Source organism: Apteryx mantelli, chromosome 18 (genome assembly GCF_036417845.1).
Source record: "Apteryx mantelli isolate bAptMan1 chromosome 18, bAptMan1.hap1, whole genome shotgun sequence".
Lineage (NCBI taxonomy): Eukaryota > Metazoa > Chordata > Aves > Apterygiformes > Apterygidae > Apteryx > Apteryx mantelli.
Genome location: NC_089995.1, coordinates 17,224,580 through 17,249,984, shown reverse-complemented (window position 1 = coordinate 17,249,984; position 25,405 = coordinate 17,224,580). Strand labels below are relative to the sequence as shown.

The 25,405-nt window shown below is 45.8% G+C and overlaps 1 protein-coding gene across 1 annotated transcript in view; it reads left to right on the top strand.

The window, feature by feature from the left end:
- Positions 1-18,357, top strand: part of KCNQ2 (potassium voltage-gated channel subfamily Q member 2) — a 71,479-nt gene extending 53,122 nt beyond the window's left edge. The window contains exons 12-18 of the mRNA XM_067307638.1: positions 343-396; positions 7,464-7,687; positions 8,126-8,234; positions 8,766-8,897; positions 10,927-11,034; positions 16,730-16,853; positions 17,604-18,357. Of these exons, the coding sequence (XP_067163739.1) occupies positions 343-396; positions 7,464-7,687; positions 8,126-8,234; positions 8,766-8,897; positions 10,927-11,034; positions 16,730-16,853; positions 17,604-18,323 (1,471 nt within the window). The 3' untranslated portion in view covers positions 18,324-18,357. The remainder of the gene's footprint in view (positions 1-342; positions 397-7,463; positions 7,688-8,125; positions 8,235-8,765; positions 8,898-10,926; positions 11,035-16,729; positions 16,854-17,603) is intronic.
- The last annotated feature ends 7,048 nt before the right edge of the window (positions 18,358-25,405 follow it).

The following is a 25,405-nucleotide window of genomic DNA, read 5'->3' as shown; positions in this document are numbered from 1 at the left end:
AAAGGTCTTTTTTATCTGTTTAGGGGAAGAGGAGAACACTTTTTATTCCCAACAGAAAAAAAAAAATCTTCCTGCAGAACTCAGTCAAGTCAATTGTAGATGAACTGATGCCACCAATTCAATGCAGAATGGGTCATTCTGATAATGGCATTTGATCACAGACAGACTAATTTCAGGAATCCCTATGAACTTTTTTTTTTTTTTGATTTAAAACTCAAATGGAAAAATCCTGTCATGAACCCGGCCCTCAAAACACCTGTCTTTTAAACCTAGAGTCAGTAATCAAGTTTCCTGTTTGGCATTTGCTTCCAGGTCTAATTTTTACTCTCCCCTCATTTCCAGTAAAAGCAAACCGTGCAGAGAGTCACTATGCGGATGCTGCTCAGGAAACTCTAGGTACCACGGGAAATGCGTCGCACGGAACTAATCAAAAGCTGCACGGCTCATTCTCCCTCTACCCTGCTACCACCCGTTCTGATCACTTCTCTGCTTAATAGAGGTACTAGATGAGTAAAAAAAAAAAAAAGAAAAAAATGAAAGAGCCTCCCCATTGCCCGCTCAGAAATTAGAGGCTTCCTTGTCTGCCAATCATGCAGAACACACGAATCAAAGAGACGAGGATGGGGAATTTGGTCTGGGCTAGCAAGCCAGTGACTGTTCAGCAATGAAGGAGGCCAGGAACTGGAGTTTCACAAATGATGGAAAACGGAAAAAAAAAGAAAAAAGACCCTTCTTCCCTATCGCTCCATCCCTCCTCAAGGTCCAGGGAACCCTTACAAATTGAATTGCACTGTGCAGCAATATCAAGTTAGTAGCATCAGAAATCCCAGCCTCCCACCTCCACTTGATCACCGTTTCTTTGGCTCTCTGAACACCGGCAAATTGACCTTGCCTGGTCTTGTGGCATTTGGAAGCCATGGCTTGCCTATCTAGCACCTCTACTACGCAGTCAGAGAAGGACTAATCTCAGCCTGTCCCACCAGACATAGGGATAAATGTTCCCCTTAGAGTTGACAGTAGGATTGGGAATGGTTCTGTATCTAGATCCAGGGGGGAACAGATAGACAGAGCAGAGGGTTTCGTACGTGCAGTGATTTCCTCTTTTTCATCAAGTCGACAATTGCCAGGCAGCCTCAATATGCATCCCTTAATGCACTCATCTGATGACCATAATGGTACACAGATATATAGATATATATATGTGTGTATAAAATTTTCCTTATGTATAGATATATATATTTTCATGCCTGCACTGGAAGAGAGTCTCTTCCCCTGCCCCAGACGCTGCTTCTCAGCAGCAAACATGCACCTTCTTGAGTTACTAATGCCCAGAGTTTGCATGCTTTGAATGCTGACAGGTAAACCCCATCAGCTATCTTCCCCCCGAAGCGAGTGCAGGATGGTAAGCCCAGGAGTGGCAGGGCACTGAGTGATGCAGCATGTTTGTGAAATCGGATTTTTGCATGCTCTTTTTGGAATCCATTCTAATTCTCAAAATCACCAGTCTGTCTCTGTCAGAAAGCCTACAAGTTAAAAAGTACATGTATCTATGGTTTTCTCCATTAATTGTTCCAACTTGTATCTTTTCCTTTCTTACTATTTTTTTTCTTGCTGGCTATTTTTACTATCTGTCAGACTAGAGGCTAGAGATTCACACCTGAGACTTGCGTGTAGCGTAAGTTCAGAATTAGCATGGTAAATCCCATCTCTGAATGGGTAACAAAGAGGAAGGGGGCATGATCTAGGCTTCATGATAAGCAGTTTTCCCTGCAGGAAGCTCCCCTGTACCTGGGTAAATAGCCTGAATCTTTGAGTTAGCCTCCTGCTATGTGTTTTGATGGTACTGTGACCTCTCTTGGAGTTTATCCTCAAAAGTACATTGGGTGATCATCAGCTGCACAGAGAGTATTTCAACAAATTTCCAGGAGGCAAAGATTTGGTTAATAGTCTAGCTGAAAAATTTATCGTATCGTTTGCAGTGTTTCCACTTGCCAGGTGAGGTTGTTTTGTCCTTGGAGGCAGAGGCCTACTGCAAGCAGGGACTCCTCCCTGGAGAAAGGCTGCTTTCCATTCCTTAGCATTGGAGTTGTTTTTTGGCAGAATTTAAAACCAGCAGTGACATTCATAATGCTGTCCTCTCACCTGTCCATGTCCAGTTCTGTTCTCTGGAAAATCAGCCACTCTGATCTTAACTGGTCTGTTCCCGGTCTTGTGTTTGTTAGCAAAATGGAGTTGCATGTCTTCCTAGGCATGATTTTTTAATTGATGCAGCCACTATAAATTTTCCTATATTCTGCTGAATTCCTTCCCCCTGTGGTCCTCATTTCATCTCCCCTATCTTGAGTTCTGTGAGGGAAAGGGAGGATGAAACAAATGGTTATCTAAACATCTTCTTCCTCCACTGGAGATCCTGAGAAGGAGGAGTACACAGTGCGGTTCTTCCAGTCACAAAGAAGTCTTGAACTTTGGTGTAGCTACAAGGGCATCTTTGTTACCTGCATCCATCCCAGATATAGTGTCGTACATACTGTGCTTGAGCAAAACTATAGATTAACCTTGAATTTGGTAGACCCCTTGAGCTATCTGCCTGCATTCACCCAAAGCAAAAATTCCTCTGTGTTGATGTGAGTGCTAAGGCACCTGCAGATAGGATGCACATGATGAAATAACTGAACATTACGGCACAACAGGGCAATCATGGAAAGCTCAGTGTAGGTAAATTAATAGAAAACTCCTTACGAGCAGTGGTTCCTTAATGTACTAAAACAATGATCTCTAGTCAATAAATGCAATAATGCATGCATTTTTAGTCCATAATGTAACTATACCAAGCCAGATTAGCAAGTCTATTATATTCTGCTTTGTAAAAGACTTATCTGGAGTCTACCCAGGGATGTGGAGGCACCACAGAGATTTGTACCTGACAGTAGGAAGAAATGGCACACAGACCCGTAAAGGAAGGGTGGTTGCAGACCCCTTGGCTGGCCTGTGGGTCTGGGTGCAGTGTGTTTCTAAAAGTCTCGTTAACAGAATAATTGGCCAGGCTTGAAGATGTAATCTAGCTGTTTTGCTTTGCTCACGATATGCAAAACAGCCAAGCTGGAAAATAGCAAAAGGTTTCTTGAAAATGCAGGGCTTGTGCGAGGTGGCATTTGACAGCGATCTTCTTGACACCAGTTCAAGCCACTGCAAAACTATGGGGGACAAAAGTCATGGAGTAGGAGCAGGGGGGTGACAGCACAACACACCGATCAAGTTCTCCTGAGCGTTCAGTGATGCTGAAAAATGCCAAAAGCCAAGGTTAAAGGCTGGAGCCAGGCATGTGTCTGTCTGTGGTGTCCCTTCACATGCTCTCCCTGGGCACGAGGCCCCATGCCAGCCTGGCCCCAGCCTAACGTGGTGGTGCGGGGACAGTGTGGCTCCAGGCTTCCCAATTATCACAAATTCAGTGCTGCCCTTCACCCCAGGTCTAACACTGCCGCTGTGGCAGGACGAAGAGAAAAGAGACTATTCTCCATGACAACAATCACTGGCTGTTTTTCTTTATTTTTCCCCTGTGCCCAGGTTGCCTGCTTCTAGAAACTCCATCCTTGGAGCAATGGCTTTGCTGAAATCGTGGGGGGTGAACCAGGCGTGAACCTGGTCCTCTTGATTTCTGCTCTAGGCGCAGCAAGTGTTGCACACCCAGGCATATTTTCCTTTTCTTGATGTTTCCAGTAATTGGTTTCTGTCTCTTATTCACACCTGCAACCAGACAAGAGCCCAGTGACCCACAAAGGCTAAAATTCACTCCTAGCACTTCTACCTGTTTCTAACAAGCTGTTCTCGAGTGCCATGAGCTCAGCACAAACTCTGGATCAAAGCATGGCCTCATTTACCAACAGGAGGTAACTTCTTTGTCCTGGCCATAGCTTTTCAGAAGAAAAAACACTGGTTTTAGTTGAGTTTGTGTGCAGAGATGGATCTGAGCTCATGATAGTCTAATTCAGTTTGGCTAACATTTGCTGCCTCTAGAATGGAAGGAGAAAACAGAAGAATCGCTTAAGGGTAGTTTAAAATCAATGACAGCAGATTACAAGTGGTCATTTTTATTGATCCAAAATTACTGCTAATGTAAGGAATCCACATTTTAAAGAAGTGCTGATACAATACAGACAAAAGCTGAAAGTCTTGTAAACTTTCCCTGAAGTCAGTCTGGAAACATAATTTTCATTTAATAAGTTTTCAGTAGGTACCCACTGAACGTGGCCATGAAGATCTAGGAACTAAACCATGTCCCTGTTTGCAGTTCCAACTTCCTGTAGTCTGTGTCTCCAGTCACAAAGCCACGCGGTTTTCTTTGCCTTCCCTTCCCCTTAGGACGAGGAGGACACGTGCCCTGTGCTCGCGCTGCTCTTAGTCATCATGATTGCCAGCTTCCATTCATGGTGGTGTGTGTGGCTGGACTGCTGCTTTCCTCATGGTCATGTCACCAACACGTTCACTTACACTGACTCGAGGCCCATCTGCTTGATCGATATCTAAACACCACTTCTCTGAGACACTCTGCGTCACTTTGCATGACTTTCTGGTTGAATGAGAACATGATCTTGGATTAGTTGACAACTATATATATACATATATATATGTATATACATTTCTTTTGGACTCTTTCCTGCTAGCTCCTGCAGCCCTCCAACAGCACTCTCCTCTGCAGGGATTATACTTGCATGTGAATTCCAGCTGTCACTTCCAATGAAGGAATTGCATGGCAGAAGGAAAACTTCAATGAATTGTTCACGTCGTCTCGTGTTGTCTTTGTTAAAACAAAGGAGTTATGTCAGCTGTAGGTGTTTTTTTTTCCTGAGGAGTGGATACTCAGGGAAAAAAAACACACAGCTCTCAGTTGTTCATCAGATTTATAAGAGATTTTTTAATGAGGAAAAGTATTGCACCTCACGCTATCAGGCTTGAAACCTTTCACTCATAATCCTTGCTGAGTTCAACGCTTTCTTTTTTTGCCTTTTGTAAATCTTGCAAACGTTTCCAGCCCATCTATTGTGAGAGTGGAAGAAGGGCCACAAAGACCCCGCTTTAATCATTGATAGGCAACTGGTTTTTCATATTGAGGATGTTCAGTTGTCATTGAGATCAGTGATGGGAGCAGCTCGTTGGAGGATGAGGCATAAAGAGATTGCTTTGAATTCTGAACATTGGTGTTGTGTTGATTTATATGGAATTTGCTTTAGAAAAGACCTTGTTGTTCAAATCATTAATACTACTAAAATGCAGTAGATTTCAGGAATACTCTCCTTTAAGATCAACTAAAATAAAGAAAAAAAAATCTAAACGGCCTATTTAGAGGCAAATGTCAAATACAATTTCAATCTGGCTTCTGCTTCAAGAAACCCAGGATGAGAATTGCTTTTAAGCGTTTGACTCATTATATACAATGATTTTGGTAGCATCAGGGCCTAAGGCTTACATCCAGAAAGGTGTTTAGGCACATGCTTGTTCCTGTACTCCTATTCCAGTTTGTACCTCTGATCTGCTTTCCGAAATGCTGGACATCTGTTAGTCCCATGGGCTTCAGATATACTTTGCAGATGCACAGCCCTCTGGAAATGAAATCTCCAATACTCCACACAGTTTGATGAAATTAAAATACATCATTTATTGGGTTAATTCTGCCTTTTCTATCTGTAAATTGATCACAAACTAATTTTATTTTCTCTCAAATGTTATCTTTCAACTTGAGATTGTTGTCCAAAAAATGGCCGTGAATAATGTCGGTCTGCAGGGCAGGAAGGGATTTTCCTGCTCAGTTCTGCGGGCTTTGCATGGGGCCAGCGGTCCCTCCCCAGGATCAAGCTGTGCAACGCAGAAAAATGCTGCCTAAGCACCTTTCTCTTTGTGTCAATGTTCAGTGTTTCCCAATGTAACGTGATTTTGTAAAAATAGCACCTTCTTACTCAACAAATCTGCTCCCTGTGTGTCTCCAAGTCACGTCTTCTTCCTTTACTGACAAAAACAAATGTCTGTTCCTGTCAGCACAGTACAACTGATACGGCTGGGGAAAAGGCAACTAGACTTGACTTTGCCTCAACTATCAGCAGCTAAATTCTAATTGAAGAAGCTTAGTTGCCAATTTTGGAGGCAAAGGAGGACTGTTTTGTTATGAGTTTTAAGGTGGCATTGCTGAGAGACAGAAAAAAATAAGTCTTTGGTTGGTGACCTGGAAATTTGATGTGGAAGTCAAAATTCCTGCAGTGTTCTTCCCTTGGATTGAGTCAGATGATTTGCACCAGAAGGATAAGTGGTTATTGCAATGGTAGAGAGTACTTGGAAATTAAATCCTCGTTTTGACTCAGTTTTGATTTGCCCATATATAAGCTAATAGCTACACGCACAAGTGTATTGCAGTAGTTGTCTATCCTCAGTTAAGGTATTTTGATAATCAATTGCTATTTAGAAAAAATCAAATTATCTAAAACTATTTACAGTTTGGTTCTGCCAATGCTGTCTCTGTACAGTTTCCCCTTTCATAAATTTCACAAAATCTTTTTTTTTTTCAATTTTCATGTGAAAGTTTGTCATCTTCGTTTGGGTGAAGGTTTTAATTTTAAATTTTGGAAATCTGAGAATAATTAAAGCTGTCTCAGAAGACCATTTCTCAGTGAGATCATCTCTGTTCCAAGAGTGATCTTCTCTTCAAACAATATTTTTAAAGAAATAGGATTCTAACAGAGAAACAGCAATGAAATATAATATTCTGAAGTAGTAAAATTTTGCTTGAAATATTTATGATACCCATACTAGACTTGCAGATCAATATTAGTTAACTTTTAGATTGAATCTTTCTAGGAAATATAGGACTTTCATATTTAAGTTTTCACTTAAGTTTTATGACTGGAAAAAGACGAACTCTTCTGAAAATATAAAAAGGTCAGATCATGTTTTTGGAGGGAGGAAAGACTGGCTATAAAGAAGCGAAAGGACTGAAGTGTTTCCAAGTAAGGTTAAAAGCTGCAGGTGAAGGCTTTTATTAGTATTTTCTTATTGGCTGTAGGATTTTGGAAGGCAGTTGTGAAAGAAAAGCTTCCTGGCTCCTGATCGGCCCCGATCAGTGATTTAAGGAATCATAACCTCATCGTTTGATGTCATTCTGTCCCGCCAGCCCTGGCATCCCACGAGGGGCTTCTGTTTAAGTCCTCATTATTTTTTCTCTCTTAATAATCATTCCCATCTCACTCATTATGGTGGACACATTTCTACAGCGCTTTCTCAAAAAGCAAAAAGCAAATAAAATGATAAAAATGATAATTAAAAAAAAAAAAAAAGTACCAACGGCCAAGCTACATCTCACTGCTGCTTCGAAGCGCTCTTGGTTTCTAATGGCTGGTGGGGAAGGACTGCGTGGTTTCCAGAATGACTCCTCCTGCTGTCTCCTTTTTGTCTTTGTTGCACCGTGTTTCTCTGAACAGTCAGAAGGTCAGTTTGAAAGATCGTGTGTTCTCCAGTCCCCGCGGTGCTGGCACCAAAGGGAAAGGCTCTCCACAGGCTCAGGGCATCCGGAGATCCCCCAGCGCTGACCAGAGCATCGAGGACAGCCCCAGCAAAGTGCCCAAAAGCTGGAGCTTCGGGGACCGCAGCCGAACCCGCCAACCCTTCCGCATCAAGGGTGCCGCGTCGCGGCAAAATTCGGAAGGTGAGACCTTGGGGTGGCCGCTCGGCGCCGTGCGGGACCCCGGATCCCCAGCCGGTCCCCAGCCACCCGCTCCCGTCCCACCTAGAGCTGTGAGCGGCAGCACTGACATAGGACTTTCCCCTTGCAGCCCTTTAGCTTTGAGGATGGTGGGGGTATAAACGAGAGAAAAAATCACTGCTAACACCTATGGTAATATTTTAAGTGTGTAGGGATGGGGGAGAGGAAAGGTCAGGCATCTGAAGCACTTTGAGACAGATAGGGCAGCTGGTGGCTTTGCAGGACGTCGCCTTAGCCTGGCTCAGGGAAAGGTGCCGGGGGGATGCTCAGCAAACGCGCCCCGGTGCCGTCCCCGCGCTTGCTGTTTGCCAGCCGACGTGCTCTTCCTTCCCACGCGAGTCATGACGGCCGGGCTCTTATTCCTCCCCCTTTCCAACCCAGAAGCAAGCCTCCCCGGAGAGGACATTCCCGATGAGAACAAAAGCTGCAACTGTGAGTTTGTGACGGAAGATTTAACGCCGGGACTGAAAGTCAGCATCAGGGCAGTGTGGTAAGAGCGGGAGAGGAGGGCGGTGGTCAGGAAAAATAAAAAATAGGGGGGGAAAAAAAGGAAACTTCAAGTGGTGGAAAATGCTGCCATCTCCGTGTTGCTGGCTGTCTTTCCCCTGGGTGGGCTGCCCTCCTTCACAGAAAATTCTGCGAGAAAGAGTAATTTTTGCTGAGGGAAGGAATAAGTGGAGAAACAGGAAAATCCCCTGCAGCGATACATCCCGATCAGCGTTCTCGCTGGCTCTGAGATTTAGTGCTGACGTTTCCAGAAGTGGGGCGGCGAGGCGGCTCGCGCAGCTGGTGGTGCGAGGGGTGTCTGCGCCCTCCCCGCGCAGCCAGACCCGCTCCGCGAGACCCCCGCGGATCCCCCCGCTTCCTCCTCCTATTGCCGCATCCTCTCCAAACCCGCAGTGCTGGGATTTGTTCCATTTTCCATCCAAAGGAGCTCCCCGCGGCGTCTTTATCTGTCGCGAAGCAGCTCAGGCTCCAGTCCAGAGACTAGATTTGCCTTTTCCTCCCTGTCTCCCTGCAGCATTATGAGATTTCTCGTCTCCAAACGCAAGTTTAAGGAGAGCCTTCGGCCCTATGACGTGATGGACGTCATTGAACAGTATTCAGCTGGGCACCTGGACATGCTCTCCCGGATTAAAAACCTTCAGTCCAGGCAAGAGACTCCTCTGTTTGCTTCGCTTTTTCACTGCTTTTGCTAATCGTGGATGTATTGCCATGACAGACACACTCTTCTTTGCAGCTCCAACTTATTTTTTTCTTCCTAAGAGAAATCCTGGAGGAGAACATTGGTGCTTGTGGCTGGGACCTGCAGAGATGGCGGTGGCAGGGAGCACACATAGAGCAAGCAGTGGTGCTGTGCCAGTAAAACTGCTTTACTGCCTGCTCCCGGACTGCCCTGGGAGCTCGAGGAAGATTTCTCCCTCTTCCCCGCGGTGTCGGTACCCACACAAAGCACGGCATTCACAGCGCATCCTCCCACAGGGTTTCCTTTAGCAGCATCTGTCGTTATAGCATCTCACGTAGGTAGGACAGGGCGCGGGCTGGTGCGTATCTGCGCTGCCACGCACTGCTCCCTGCAGGATAGCAAGGATTCGGTGCCACGGTCCAAAGGGGAATATGGCTTATTTGCTACCTTTCTGGGAGCGATGCAAAATAAGTCTGATATCCCGGCGTGCTGGTTTTGAGGCTCCTCCTAGAGCAGAGGTGGCAGTGAGGACGCAGGGATTTCCTGCAGGGGTTAGGTCCTCTGAGCTGTTTTGGGAGGAATCCATCACGAGCATGGCCTGACGAGCACAGAGGCAGAAGGGAATTTCACATCTGGGCCCACCGAGGTAGCTGTGGTTTAACAGAGCTGGATTTCAGCCTGTGCGCTGAAATGTTAAAGGCAGGTGAGTTAGTTTTAATAGGGGAAGATGTGTGAAAAAGGGACTCAGGGCTGGGCAACTGAGAGAGAGCTGAGAAGGGCCTTTTAAATTTTGTTTTCCATGGTGATCACCAATCACCAAATTATTTCTCCCTAGAAAGAACAGGCGAATATGATCCCTTGAACAGAGGATCCGAGCTAATTATTTTAATCTGACAGCTTCTCCCTCAGTCCTCCGTATCTCTCATTGAGAACCAGACCCCAAATCCCTGCCAACCCCATGGCTGTGTCCATTGGGCAGATCAGTGGTGGGAAAACAAGCAGAGCCAGCGCTCGCCTTTAGATGCACTGACCATCCCAGCCAAATGGGCACTAGGAGATGTCCTAGCTGGCCATCGGGTACTAAAACGGGAAAGGGGCAACCTCCAGACGACGGGATACGCACGTGGGACGGCCGCGGCATGATCGACCAGCCCTAGCGTGGACATGGAGTGCGTCCATCAGCCTTGGCTTGACCCTGGCCTGGAAGGCAGCAGTGGGGCGTGGGGAGGTTGTCACAGCACAGCTCGGAGGAGGGTGGCATCTGTTTCTTCCTCTTTTTTTCAGCAATCAAAGCAATGTGTTCTCCCTGCCAGCTCAGCTCCACAGGGCTGGCTTTGACCTCCCTAAGCCAGGGCTTTGTTGGATGAAAGCTGTACTCAAGCAAATTTCTGGAGTGTTTACATGCACTTTCCTCTTTAATCATGAATGCCTCTGTCACTGTGGTCTGTGTGTAATGTGCTCTTTTCAGTGCTGTGCCTGTCTTGTGTCTCATCCTGACACCTTGCCATCCATGGATGTCTTCCACCCATTGAGTTACAAAATCCTGCAGCCTATCTCGTTGACTCCAACGGCTCTTGCTTTTCTGCACTAGCTGAGGATGTGTTATCTAGCACTGTAATTCAAAAGGGAATATATGCTCTATATCCAACTGTTTCAACGGGATACTGCTACATGTATGCAAATATATTCCAGAGGGTAAAGCATGTTTCCTATTACATGTCGGGGGGAGTCTCCTTGTAACGGGCAGCGACGTGTCTGTGCTCCTAAGCCTCCGAATCTTGCCTCGGGTTGGGGAAGATTCTGCCTTTTGCCGACAACCAGGCGATAGAGGAGCACGTTCTGTTTCGAGCGGAATATATTTTCAAATTCTCTCTCTTTCTCTCTCTGTCGTTCTGTTTTTCAGTTGTTTCTTTCTGCAACTTTCTGACCAACTTTTCTCTACACGTTGCTTCATTATGCATTTTGCTGGTGTCTTTTTTCTTATTTACTTTGCCAGGATAGATATGATTGTGGGTCCCCCGCCCCCTTCAACTCCCCGGCATAAGAAGTATCCAACCAAAGGACCCATGTATTCTTCTAAAGAATCTCCCCAATACTCGCCTAGGTTAGGATTCACCAAAATGCCGCTTTCTCTGGATTTTTCATTTGCTTAATGTCAAACCCCTTTCATGCCAGTTATATGACGGCATTGATCGCTTAGCAATGCAGCTTGCTAAATCGTGACTCAGAAGGGCTTGCTACACTGGATACGTTCTGATTTACTTTCAGTAATGGGCTCTCACACTAGGCAAGCCGAAGGAAAAAAAAGAGACATTTGTACAGTCATCAATAACCATCAGTTTCTTCAGTAGCATTTTTTCAGTCTTCTTCTAGGTGTTTAACAGCAAAATCCTATCTTTTTATAATCTCATATTTTATCAGATTGTCCTCAACTGTAGAAAGATGGAATATTTCCCCACAAAGCCAATATAAACTAAACCGTCTACTTTCCAAAAGATGAAACACTTCACACCATATGCAAGCAAGGCAGCCGGTGTTTGCAGCTCTTTGTACTTTGAAATGAATTTCAGTGGGCAAAGTAAGAATGAAGTGTTTCATACCTGATAAATGTAGTGGTCTCTTTTTCTTGCTGATGCAACTCTACTGACCACAGAGAAAAGATTGTGTTAAAAAAATTGCAACCGTGTAATTAATGTTCAAAAGAAGATCCTGATTTTGCATGCAAAAAGAAAAGCAGGAGTCAAACCCAACCCTCAATCAGTAAGCGAGATTTTTCCTCATTGCCTTTATTAAGTCCTCACCCTAGATAAAACTGTGCCCCTGACTTGACTCTGAGAGGAGCATGTTCTCCCCTAAGTGCCCATTTGGGGGCATTTCCTGGTGAGGCTGGTCAGTGGGGCCATGGCAGGCAACTTGGGGCTCTGAATTTCAAAAAAAGGGATAAGTACACTTTGAGCTACATTTTCACCTTGTCTCAAACCCCCCAGAGCTCAGAGGCAGGTGCAAATATTTGACAGAAAGTCATCTTCCGTGCACAAATAATAGGTGGTTTTTAAATGCAGCAATCTTAGCCTCAAATATTTTTTCTAAATATACTTGTCCTCACTAAGAGCTAATACATGACAAACCTCTTGATTTTCATTTAAGCAGCTCTGAGTAATCTTCACTGAAGGAACGTGCATAAAAAGAATATTGAAAGCTTACTTTTTGCCACTCAGCTGGCTCAAAGATTAAAAAAAATATATATATAGTGAATTTTCCAGAAGCACCAAGCTTTATGCTTGGAAAAAAATGCTTTGAGAAATTGAGGAGAATGCCTTTCTCCTCTGTCCGAATGATGAGACTCAAAACTAGTCTTTAAAAATGAAATAAATTTCTTATTTGTAGCAACATTTTGATATTACAATAAAAATATGTATTCAGATGGATTTTGTTACATCAACCTATAAGGTTAGGTGTGCAGCAAGCCTTCATTAGAGGTGCGATTTCCGTGTGAAACCTCGCAGCTCACACACAGAAATGGTGGTTGATGGATGCTAGGAGGGACACCCATAGCCTCAAACAGGAGTATTCATTCTACTCGCTCCAGTTCTCTTATAATTTCAGATTAGTGTTAATGCCTTTTTTTTCTTCTGTTTTTGCAATTTCTAATACTTAGAGCCAGTTTAAAGATCTGTTCGTACATGCTGACTAGGCTCCTAGGACATCAGGGAGTTTCCTCCTAATTGCTCTCTTTTTTAATGAATTTTCTGATATCTTCTTTACTGAGCTGCAGCTGAGAGGCTGCGAAAAGGGGCAGAGTACAGAAGGCTGCAGCAAAGGCCTTGGGGCGCTGCAGATGGACGGGCCCTTTGCATGCCACGTGGTACCTGGGCATTGCACCGACCTCTCCCTTTTTGATTGCATTCCCCTGGTTTAGCCAAATGCTGCCCAAATCAGGACAAAACATCCAGTGAGGGAAGAAAAACAAAACTGAGTGATGTCCCATGAGCTATCTCAGCCCCGTAGGCTGCACCAAGGGCCCAGCTCAACCGAAAGGTCTATGTGGATAACTCGCGGCGAAGGCAGCTGGATGCTAACATCTATCCTTGGCTGTAATTTGGCCAGAGGTGTTTGCTCCATGCTGTACACACAGAGAAGCTGGAATAAATTCTCCTGTCCAGCTCATTTAACACAGACCCGTTTTGAAACAGATGCAACTTCAGCTGTAATATTTAGACATCAGATATTGGTCAAAACATGTCTAGAGCAAACTTTATTGCAAAATAAGAAGGTAAGTAGCCAGTCATGTGATCTGGATGAAGGGGGTTTGGCTTCAATGCTTGGATTGTGTAAAAAAAAAATTATAAAAGAAAAAGAAAACAGAAAAGAATTGAATATATATTTCCAAATACTTCATTTTTATCTCATTTGAGCCGTTTGACCTTTTGATGTCTGCTTCTGGCCCAAGGGTGACATACTACACCTCTTTGCATGTACTGTTAGCATGAAGCATAATGAAGCATGAGAAAACCTGCACTGTGGCTGATGCAAGATTTATTTTTATTTTTTGTATCATTAGAAAGAAGGAAAGATATCAAAGTCCACATCAAAGAACAACCCCCTTCTCTCTCCCTCCCAAACTAAGGGCACAGCAGAGCCTGTCAAAGGCAGCAGATGGTACAGTTCGTCATGCATCATTAGAAATCTTTGAATCCTCTTCTGCCACAATGGGAAAAGTAGGGGGCTGATTCTTCCAAAGCCTCTGCTGAATTCTTCCCTCCACATGTGTGTATTTGACATAGCCAAGATAAAAGTTGGGAAGGCACAAGGCTCCCCGCAGGATATAGTGGTCCCTTGTCGCACGGTAGGAACATACACTTTCCACCACTGCTTGCAAAGGTTGACTCTGTTCTATCTTCATCTTTTGAATTTTGCTGCCCAATTTAGACAAAACCCTGAGCTCTTTTCTAGTGGCTAAAAGGATCTCCTGCTCTTTGCTGATGGCTATATCCTCATGGTGCCTAGGTAGGCACAGATGGTTTGGGATAGCACAGGGAAATTCCTCTCATCTCCTCTTTTATCAGACACGGCACAAATGAAATCTCTGTACTTTGCTGAAGGTAGGAACACTCTCCCCTGGTTTCTAGCTTCTGCTGTGGGAAGCAAAGAGGAAGGAGACTTCGAGCCTGGTTTCTCCTCCTGCCCCACTCATGAAGTAGGCCAGAAACCAAAAGAAGTGCTCGGTTGACCTTTTTTTGCCCCTCTCTACACTGAGGTCAGTGTCCTGCGGCTTCCCACCACACTGTGCTCGGTGCGGACCGTGTCTCTGAGGTGAGATCAGGCTCTCTGGTTTCTTAGCTGCAGGAGATGACCACTTTAGCAGTCAGGATGGGCTTAAAGCATAGACATGAAGCGAGTGGTCCTGTCAAGCAGGATTGCTCCTGCGAGACTGAAAGGCTCTGGTATCAGTGGCGCAGGGGCGAGGGCTTCTGGATGCTTTAAGGATGAGTTCTGTGAAGGTCTTCAGCCCAGTTATATCACAGTAGGTCTGCAGGCAAGTCATGATCAGCCTGAAGGTGATGGAAGAAGTCAGCACTTTTATGTAAGATACCAGTGATCACTCAATCTGTGAAGTGCCACCAGATCTACTGTGCTTCACGTGGGTCATGTGAGGCCCACTTGCCGCATAGCTCTTCTCTTAAGGACACAGAAGGGAGTCGAAGTTCTTCCTCAACTTCTGCAAGATTAGAAATAGGGTTGCAAAAGAGTATCTCTACTATTACGATACACCAGAGCATGGCTATATTCAGGTTTACTCTCTCTGTTGCAGTCTGTCCTGCCTCCCTTCTCTGCTCAGCAACTGATGAAGGACATTTCATTCTCATTAGTGGACACGTTTCAGTGTTAGCACTGTGCTAGATGTGACACGAGGCCAAAGAACCCTTTGTTTTTTCTCAGCCTTCCCAAATATCCAGTTGTGATAAGTCTTTGGGCCTCTTTAAATGCATGCTCTTTGTTTTACTAGTCTACTTGCTTGTGCATACAGGAGAGGAGTTTGTACAGTGGCTCAACTACGCCTTGACTTGTGATTCCAAACCCAGGTAGCCCGAGGTATCCGATTTAATACCTCTTTGCTTACATAGTAACAATATTGTTGTAGGATTTCTTGTGATATATGTCATGTCAGTAATTGCATCCCTTGTGGGGAGTTCCTGTACATGTGAATAATATGCTTCTCCCATTACAAGAGAGAAATAAGGCATGCATATTCCTCACACTTGTACTTGGTGCTCCTTGTACTCCTGTGCTTATATTGCTAAGCAAAGGATCAAACATGACTTTTTGAATAGAACACTATTCTGTCACATCCCTGCCCAAATGAAGGATCTTCTGGGACCAAAGATAAACTCCAAAATAATCGTTGGCTTGTATTTTCTGTCTTTGGTGTGCTATGTTCATCCACTCCATCTCTTTGAGCCAGAGCTTCTGGTGGTGTAAACTGCTGTCACCCTAATATAAGCCAAGGGAGCCACACTGGTCTATACCCACTGATCTCTGTCCTTTTATGTCAGCAGCAAACATGTATACTAAGGCCCTGTTAAATGTAAAGAAACTAGATGGCTGTTCTGTTGTAAATGGCCTCACGTCTCATTCCTTTCCTTGGTTTTTGTTTGTTCATTTTCCCTCGTCTGTCTGTGTTCAGCTCCTTCCTTTTCCTCCTTCTGGTGCATGGACCCATGGCCCACACGGCAGAACTGCATAAGAAGCATTTTGAGTTTTCCGCTCAAGATACCTCAACTTGGTTTCAGTCAGATTAATTAACCCTTTCTTCCCCTGCCGCCCTTACATTTGGTGCATTATGCAAGAGTAAAGTTTGCCTGGCTTAGAATTAGCTTACATATTGGGCTACCATTAAGAACATGTTCCAAGACTGAGTTGCTCTCCTGGCTTTTGAAGGATCAAGAAGCTCCAATATTTACTCTCCTGAAAATCTAGATTTGATGCCTCAAATAAATGATGCCTCCAGTCCGGCTCTGCCTTCCTTCCTCCTCTGTAGATGGAGCTATATATCAACCCAGGTGTTCCTAGACAGGGAACAAGGAATGCAAATGTAATGTGTAACTAAGTTAGTGCCAAACAATGTGCCCAACAGCTTTAGCTACTCGTTTGACAGGTGTGTCTTCTTCTGTTACTGGCTTGAGTCCTGCTAATAGATGAATTCTCATGATACAGCTGCAAGCTGGTAAAAAAAGACAATTTGGTAATGTTTGGTACTTAATAACCAAATTCAACTCTGATGTAATTCCACTACAATGGTTAGCGTTACACCTGTTTGTTTGGGTCTTAGGGCAAGAGTCTCCTTTACTTGAACATGAGAATTACACATTTACATTTGCATTGAGGAGAGGAAACTGCTGCAGAGATTGGAAAAAACTCATTGACATATGCTGGGCAGAAAACTTGGTCTTCCCCCAAAATAATAATTCCTCAGTACAAATAAAAAGTTAGTTGATTTGGAAGAAAGCCAGTTAAAGAAATTCTTTGCAGTGGGTAAATTTACTGTGCATAATGTGCCAGATTTTATCTGTATAAACAGAAGCAGATCATTTAAAACTCTGCTAATACCGCTCTGAATTTTGCATCTAAATTAACACTTCCTTGCCACTCCGTGTCTGTGAGTAATTTGGAGTGTTAGTTGGGAGAGAGGCTGTCGCTTTGCCCCACAGAGGGGCAGCGAGCAGAGCCCTCCTTGCCTGCTGTCTCCAACTGACTCCAAGTCCTTTTCCGGGGGTGGGGGGATTTTCTGATCCCGCTAGAGTTGACCAGATCGTTGGGAGAGGATCCGCAATGACGGACAAGGATCGGACCAAAGGGCCAGCAGAGGGGGAGCTGCCCGAAGACCCGAGCATGATGGGCAGGCTTGGAAAAGTTGAAAAACAGGTACGTTGGGGCTGGAAGGGATTCTTATCAGAGACCGTTGCATGTACTGTCTTGTTTTGCTGGGTTTTGGGTTTTTTTTCCCCCAATGGGATATTGCCATTTAGAAAAAAAGTAAGAGCTAAGAATATCTTGAAAAAGAAACAAGGAGGAAATTATGGAGGGGCACTAAATATCGTAGAAAGCTTGATACTACTCGCAAAACAGATTTAGGCACTTTGGAATCTGTCTCTTACAGACTTCTTTGTTTTGTGAGCCTACCAAGTGCCTAATTATTTTTGAAAAACAGAGCTTTGGTTCCTTTTCCACATGGGTGCTTTTGGACACCATACGCTTAAACAAGATGTGTTTCACATGTCTGTGAGCCTGACTGCTGCAGCAGGTGAAATTCCTCCCAGAATACAAGGCCGAGAAATCCCCATGACCATCTGAGCCCAGGAAAGCACCAAGGACCGTGAGGAGCTGAAAAGCACCAGAAGGATGTGATTGTCCTCTAGCTTTCCTGGAATTCGATGCATGTCACAGATATCACAGGAGCCTAAAGAAAACACTACAAACAGGTGGAGAATTAAAGGCGGTTTCAGAGTAGGACAATTAAATATTTACTGAAATTCCAGTTTGGTGTAGGTCAGTGTGGGCTGAGGTCATCCAGACCCGTGTTTATACCTAGATGGGGCTGGAAGTTGTTTATACACAGGATGTCAACTTGCTTCAACCAGAAGCGTGTAACACTGCAACTGTGGTGTTTTGCAGGTTCAGTCGATGGAGAAGAAGCTGGATTTCCTGGTGAACATTTACATGCAGAGGATGGGTATCCCACCAACAGAGACAGAAGCCTATTTTGGGTCCAAAGAACCGGACCCAGCACCTCCCTACCACAGCCCCGAAGACAGCAGGGAGCACATTGACAAGAACGGCTGCATCATCAAGATCATCAGGTCCACCAGCTCCATGGGTCAGAAGAACTTCTCTGCTCCACCAGCCCCGACCAACACATGCCCACCTTCAACATCGTGCCAGCAGCAGGCCTACCAGCGACAGAGTCACGGCTCCTCACCCGTCGGAGACCCCGGCTCGCTGGTTCGAATCCCGCCTCCGCCTTCACACGAGCGCTCCTTGTCAGCGTACAGTGGTGGGAACAGGGCGAGCATAGAGTATCTGAGGAACGAAGACATTACAGCCAAACACCACGAGAGTGCCATGAGAGACAGCGACACATCGATCTCCATCCCCTCGGTAGACCACGAGGAACTGGAGCGCTCTTTCAGCGGCTTTAGCATTTCCCAGTCCAAAGAGAATTTGGACATCCTTAACAACGGTTGCTATGCAGCCGTGGCCAAAATCAGACCCTACATTGCGGAAGGGGAATCGGACACCGATTCTGACCTCTGCACGCCCTGCGGTCCTCCTCCCAGGTCAGCCACGGGCGAGGGACCTTTCAGTGACATGGGCTGGTCGGCCCCCAGACAGTGAAGCCTCCTAGCACCCGCCGAGCCAAGTCCGAGCGGTGGCCGGCTGCCCACCCAAGCTGTCCACGTGCTGAACTTCTCACGGGGATTGACAGCTAAGGTTTTCCTCCATCCAGGACATCCTTAGCTGGCGGATACTTTCTTGCAGCTTACTCTGGGGGGGGGAGGGAGCAGGTCCGAGCCTGCATTTGTGGAAGAGGCCACTGTGGTGAGCTAACCGGAGCCTTGAAGAGTCTGGATTTCTTTCATACTGTCTTTCTAAGATCACTAGGTGAAACCCCTTCATGGTGCAGGGTAGGCAATTTACATTTCTTCGTAACCTTTTAAGATGCAGGGCACGAATGAATCACTCGGCCAGGGCTTTTGGAGGTCACGGTAACTGGTGGCTGACAAATGTCACCGGCGCTTACACCTTTACACATTTTGGAGTTGCAGAACGAACACCTGGTTGTTTCTGGCTTAGATTTCAGGTTATGTGGTAATTACTGGAGGACTGTTAGTCTACGATTCCTCATTGACCATCAGGAAGGTGGTATAATTCCGATATAATGCATGGAGATGTCGCGCAGGGCCCTGCAGGTGAGGGCTGGTGCTTAGAGGTTGCAATGGGGGCGAAGCCATTCGCATAGTCAGGCTGTGGCCAGCGGTGCCGTTGTGGAGCCACAGCTGCACGGTGCCGGAGGGAGAGGGCGATGCGTTGGATGTTGTGGTCCCCGCGCTGCTGCGGGCTCAGTGCTGAGCTCCGGCCATTTGAAGCCCTGCTGTCCAGAGCGGTGCCCTTTTCTTACACAGTTTGCATTGTGCCTGAACACGTTTGCACACGCTATGCCCCACGAAAATCTTCCCTTTCTTCTTCTGCCCTGCCAAAACTCTCACACCAATGTCCTCGGGACATCCTTCCAGTTTTGTTTTGATCCCTCAAGCTGAGTTAAGAGGTGCTTCTGCGTTTCTTCACGGTCTTTTAGAAGCCTCTTACCTGTGCTTGCCCGCAGGTTGTGCCAATCCAAGTCTGCCCAGCTGCATTGCTGTTGAAGTACTTTCTCTTGGCAAGATCATTGTGTCATTCCCGGGAACCTCAGCAGCGCGTTCAGCTGGGGGAAGGCAGGGGAAAAAATGATGCTCAAAGTTTCTTTTGGGACCAAAACAAAGTCACAAAGTGATCCTTTAACTATCAAAGACCTGTACAGGGTGTTTTTTTTCTTGCAAGGGGATGGATTAAGAAAAAATCTGCCAGTGCGTTTTGGGATCCATCTCCCGGGCTGGGCCACCATGGCCAGGGTTGTGCCTGTGACTCTTCCCAGGCATCCACAGCCCAAATCCCGCACGTGTTTTGTGCAGTGGAGTCGGGGCCGTGTCCATGATTTCAAACCCCGTCTCTCCACATTCTCCCCATGTCATATCAAGAGCTTGTTAAGGATCGTTAGGTGACAACTCCATTTCGGTTTGGCCTTTGAGAGGCTGAATATTGACTTGCTTGGGGTGAAGGGAGAACCACGGCGTTTTTCTCTCCTCCAGTTTGCTTGGCGAGAGGCAGCAACCAGGGGAGACGCGGGACTCCTGTGACCCCTGGGGAAGACGTGTGTGTGGGAAAGGAGTCTGAGAGCTTGTAGACAGGAAATAAAAACATCCTTTTGCCCCAGTTAAGGACCAACACACAGATCTTCACATGGGACTGAGGAGTGGGGAAAGGATCTGCGTAATTTTTCCTGCCGTTTTTTTTTCCATTCAGGAGGAGAAAACATTTTTCCTAGGGGGAACTTGGACTTCCAGTCCTGCTAGGTCCCTTCCAGTCCATTTTGCCCTTCTGCTTGTGCTCCCAAACTCCCTTTGGCTCCAGATTTCTCTCTGCAGAGTGAACCCAGTGATACACTTCCATAAAGAGAAAGCTTTCATTCTGGAGTGCAAAATGGTTGTAAATTGTGCAAATCTGCCCTTTGTGCGTTGCAAAATGAGATGCCTTTTGGTAGAGCAAGAAATGTCAGCAGGTCCCAAATCAGACTTGGTGACGTGTTTTCTAGTGACCCCAAGAACGGAAATGGCATTGGGTAAGGGAAAAATCCACATTGCTCCAGGCAGCTGCTCGCTGCTCACGTCGCCCAGGTCAGAGCGAACAAGCGTTTGCCTTTGCACATGCAAGTGCAAAGTGCCTTTTGGAAGGCCTGTTGGAAACTTGGCACAGAAAAGTATGATATAAAGGCAGTAACTCTAGCTGAGGGTGAGGATGATGTTGTGCAGTCCTGTTACAGCACAGGTGCATGGCAGGATTTTAATGTAGCCCCTGAGACTGGAGGCAAAGTCGACAGGACATCAAGGCACAATTCCGGCGTGGTGCAATTTTCATCATGTCCTGAATTTGAAACCCCATTAACTCTATTTTGAATGCCCATTTATGGTTCTTATTGCAAAGTCCCTTTCCTTGCGTAGATGATCTTACACCCTTGAAAGCAGGTAATGCCACGCGTGTGCATGTGTCCTGAGGAGAAGCAGTCCCACTGTATCCTCTCCACATGCTGAAATCTGGCGGTCTTTTACCTCATTTAAAAAAAATAAAATCCAGATTCTCATTTCCCAATCCTTTAAGGATTGAGAAGGTAGAATTGTGTGTTCCCTCTTCAAGTCAATTAGTATACTGGTATTTATAAAGTTCTCCTAATTTGTAACTTTAACAGGTATTGGATTTGTCCCACAATCAGTGCTAACAGAAAACAGGTTTTATATATGCGCGGCGCAGATTGTATCTAGTTTTTACAAATTTCACAGAGAATTTTTTTTGAAGATATAAGAAAGATTCCACCTTTATCCCCACCATCATTTCGTAGAAGTTCTCACACACGCGCACCCCTCCATCCACAGCCATGCTATAAATTGTCACTTCTCATTCACGCAGGCAAAGAGGCTTGAGCTGGATTTTTGGGTTAACTTACACCAGAATTAACCCCAAATAATGCTTCTTATTTTAGTGAAACTGAATTATGCCTGCATAAATGAGAACAGAGCTTGCTCTAACTGAAGGATTTGTTGCTTAAAGCATAAATCTTTTTTTCCTCTGTTCCAAATTGTAATCCAATATTCCCTGCAAGGTCTTCACTTTCCACCTCTCGCTTCTCCCATGCCCATAGGACATACTCCTGGTAGTACCTCTCCCAAAAAAGTCCTAACCACTAAATTTGAATAAAATACTAGATTTTGGTCTAATAAGGGAGTCCCAACATGGCAGATGTTTAACCAAAAAAAAATTGCCAGGCTGGACTTTGCTCCCCTTTCCTTCCATGTCCCCGTCCGTATTTTTTGGATAACGCCAAAGGACAGAAGCAAGTTTTAGGTAATACCAAGTTTGGACACGAGCCGAGGAGAGCTGAAGAACAGGCGTGGGCCAAATTTACAGCAGGCCATTTTGAGCCACTCCCGGGGCATTTGGGCACCTGGAACCTGGGTTTTGGCACACATCCTCTACCCAGAGCCCAGGATCTGCGCTCCAGGAAAATTCGGAGATATTTTTCAGAATCTGGGTATGGGCCTGGCCGAAAATATTACAAATGGCCCCACCTCTGGGATGGGGCCATCCCTGAAATCTGGATCTGGAGCCACAGTCGGGTGTTGGGAGCTGCACGTCCGAGCGAGGATTCAAGTCTCCTGGTCCAGTCCCATCTCCGAACGGGAGCCGTGAACCAGGCTGTGACCAGCTCTGTGCAGGTGGAGGAGACTGGGCAACAGAGCGCTAGCAGCTAGTTGAATTTCCCAGCATTTGGGAAAGGACTTCAGTGTTACTCAAGTGCAGATTTTGTATGTGAATTTCCTTGTTGGCTCATTTTCTTATTAATAACTTTTAAAACAAAAATGTCAAGGAGCTCACCGAAAAATAACTCTTGTTCAGTGCAGACAGCCATTACATTTCTTTAGGCAAACAATGTGATAGATCAGGTTTTTTAAAAATGCATTTTTTTTAATGCTGCTTAGTAGATCCAACTAAATTCAGCAGGGTTATTGCTATTTGCAGACAGTTTAGGTATATTTTTACTTTTTTAATTGATTTTTAAGATTTTAAATTATGTAAATTTTTAGAACAAGTTTGTATAATCTTCCTGAGAAGCCCGAGCATCTCCACAGATGAAGCGTTCACTTGCCTAGTAGGTACCCAAGAGAAAGGAAAAACATGTTTGCTAATATTTTTTCTCAAGAGGGAATTACTGCAAAACTCATTTCCCTTATATCCCTAGACCACTGTGGTCACGACAACATTATTGCCAAAAACAAAACATAAGAACACTGAGGCCAAACTCAAGAAATACGTGGCATGGAGCTATCTGAAGAGAAACTGAAGTTTCTGTGCTGCAGAGACCAGAAGGAAGGAATGGGGAGCTGGGCTCCAGCAGCCCAGTGCCGCAGGGACCAGTCCGCGCGGGCAGCGCCTTCCCGGGCCGGCCGGGCTGTGCATGGGCATGCAGCCCGCGGAGCTGCCGCGGAATAACCCTGCTCTTCTCCCAGAAAGGTTTCCTCTTGCCTGAATAGCAATTACTATGGCCCTGCAGAAAATTCATGTTCTAGGAAACCATAAGGTGATATTAGCTTACTTCAGGACTCCCCTTTATGAGAAATTCCTAAGGAATTCAACCAAGAATTCTCCTGTATAAAGATCCATAGCAGTGAGTTGTTGGGTTTTTTCTTTTTTTTTGCCCTCATCCTCCCTCTTGGGTCAATAATTTCTCAAGTTTTTTTGTAAGCTTCCTTTTCCTGAGACCAAAAACAAGGAAACCAGATACAAAAGCTCCTTCAGCTGCCAGTAACATTGAGGGCGGGAGGCGGCAGGGCATCACCGCGCAGCCGGAGGCGGCAGCCCCTCCGAGCCTTGCGCCGGCCACTACCTCGGCGGTGTGACATGCAAACACCCCGACGTCCCCGAGCCACGGCGCGGATGCTCTTTAGAGCAAGGCTGTGACTTGGTTGTGGTTTTTTTTTAATAACAGTAGGGTTTTTAAAATACCAATTATAATACTAATACATAGGAATCTTCTTTAGTATATCTTAGTGTTTGATGCCCCAGTGACACAATACTGCTTGCCTTATACTAGTGTCTAGAGGGAGGGATTACACACGTTTTTTGATACCGTATTAATCACGCTCATAATTTAGGTAGCATCAAGGAGCGGCCGCTGCAGGAGGAGCAGCCGCTTCCTTTTTAACGTATGAATGTGCTTTCCAGACTATCATCTCACTGACTGTACTCTCAATTTTGCCTGCTGCTGCATGCAGCCTGAGACGAGTAGACCGCGATAGGCTCCAGCTGCATCTGCGCTCCCGGATTGCTGTAGTACTTAAAGAGGTCACATTGCCAAAAGCGTCATTTCTGGGCGAGGACTTCCTCTCGCCGCCCCATCCCGTAGGGTGCTGCGGTGCTTCTGTAGGTAACGCTGATATACCAAGTGTCTCCGATGCTGCAACTGACCGTTGCCGCGTCCCTCTGATACAGCATGCACAACGTCCACTGCTACTACATGTAACCAAGGGGCAAAAAAAATCACGTGTTTGTAACTAGTGGTTCATAGAAATGTGTATATGGGGAGAAAAAAGAAAAACCAAGAACTGCGTTGGCTGTATATAATATAACCTCTTTTCCACCTGGATGCCTCCGCAGATGAGCATCCTGGACACCTTGTCCTGAGGGCTGGAGGAGCAGGCAGAGAAGGGTAGGCAGTGTCACGGGCAGACACCTGGACTTCATCTGAGAGATGCCATTTTAGCCCACGTGTGCGGGCCTTGCCATGTCTCTGTTTTAATTCCCGTAGGGTTGTCTGGTGTGCATCAACCTGAGCAGCCCAAAGAAGCGCGTCCGCGTGGCACTCCAGCGTGCATGTGCATTTGTGCCTGCCGCCCAGCCCCGTGGGATGGGGGGAATGTGACTCCCAGACTCTGGGAAACCCTCTTTGGAAATTTCATCCACTCGTGTCTACAGTGCTTGGGTATCTTGGGGACGTGTAGCTGTGCCATATCCATTCATTTTGGAAGCATCCTCTACTCTTTTCACTGAGAGGTGCTGAGCTACCTTCATATCTCAATAAATGTTTTGCCACTGTTCTCTCTCCTGTAATACCAGACTGTCATGAGACCTTTAGCGTTTGCCAACATTACTGGTGTTTGCTGTCTCTCGCAACTGTTAGCGCTGCTGTAGTAATCTAGTTTGCCACTGGGCCCGCGTCCTCATGTTCCTTGTCCAGCCTATATACAAATGAACATATAACGCCAGAGCTCTACTCCTGAGACTTCCTTTCACCATGGCATCGCTAGGTGCCCCAGGAAGCCTTTGCATCTTGTTAGCGTGAACAGTTTTGCTTTTTACTGGCAATTTATTTGCTTCTTCACTGCGCCATCATGGGCTCCACACATCCCTGGTTTGTTCTGCTGGAGCCTTTCAGTGCAGGGATGGAGCCATTTTGTACAGCGCCCTGTGAGGGTTTGCTCCCTTGGCTATAGCTCATTGCGGTGAAACAGTGATGAAGGTTGAGTTCCCATTTTTGTGTCAAGTTGAATGTCTTGGAGAAGAGCTCAGGCTCTAACAGTGTCGATGCTTTTGCTCCCTGAAAGCAAGAGCTGCTCTCGAGAGCCCAGTCCCGTTGAGCAGTGCATGAATGTGGCTTCACACACCAGACTCCATGATTAATCTTAATCATGGGGAGAAATGTAAAGCAGCTAGTCCAAGCTGTGTGATTGCCAAAGTTGCTGGTGAACCTGGAATCATCTTGCCCTCTCCTGACTTCTGTAAATACAGCCTCAAATGAATTGTTCAAGCAGCATCTGGTTGCCTAGTCCTGAGAAACTTGAGCTATCTGCAACCGCAAAGCTTTCCAAAACACAATGCCAAGCTCAGGCTAGATTTCACTGGCAGCTCAGTCTGTAATTTTAAGGCAGGGTTAATGATATCAGACAGAAACCATGCTCACTCTTCAGTTTGGATGGTTCTGGCCCAAGGCCAAGACTGAATGTCACGCTGCCGGTGAAGTCTCCTTGGAATTTCAGGTCCATTTGACACTGATAGCTCTTTGGGCTTGGGGAGTCGCTCTCCTTTCCACTCCACTTCTACATAAAGCAGAA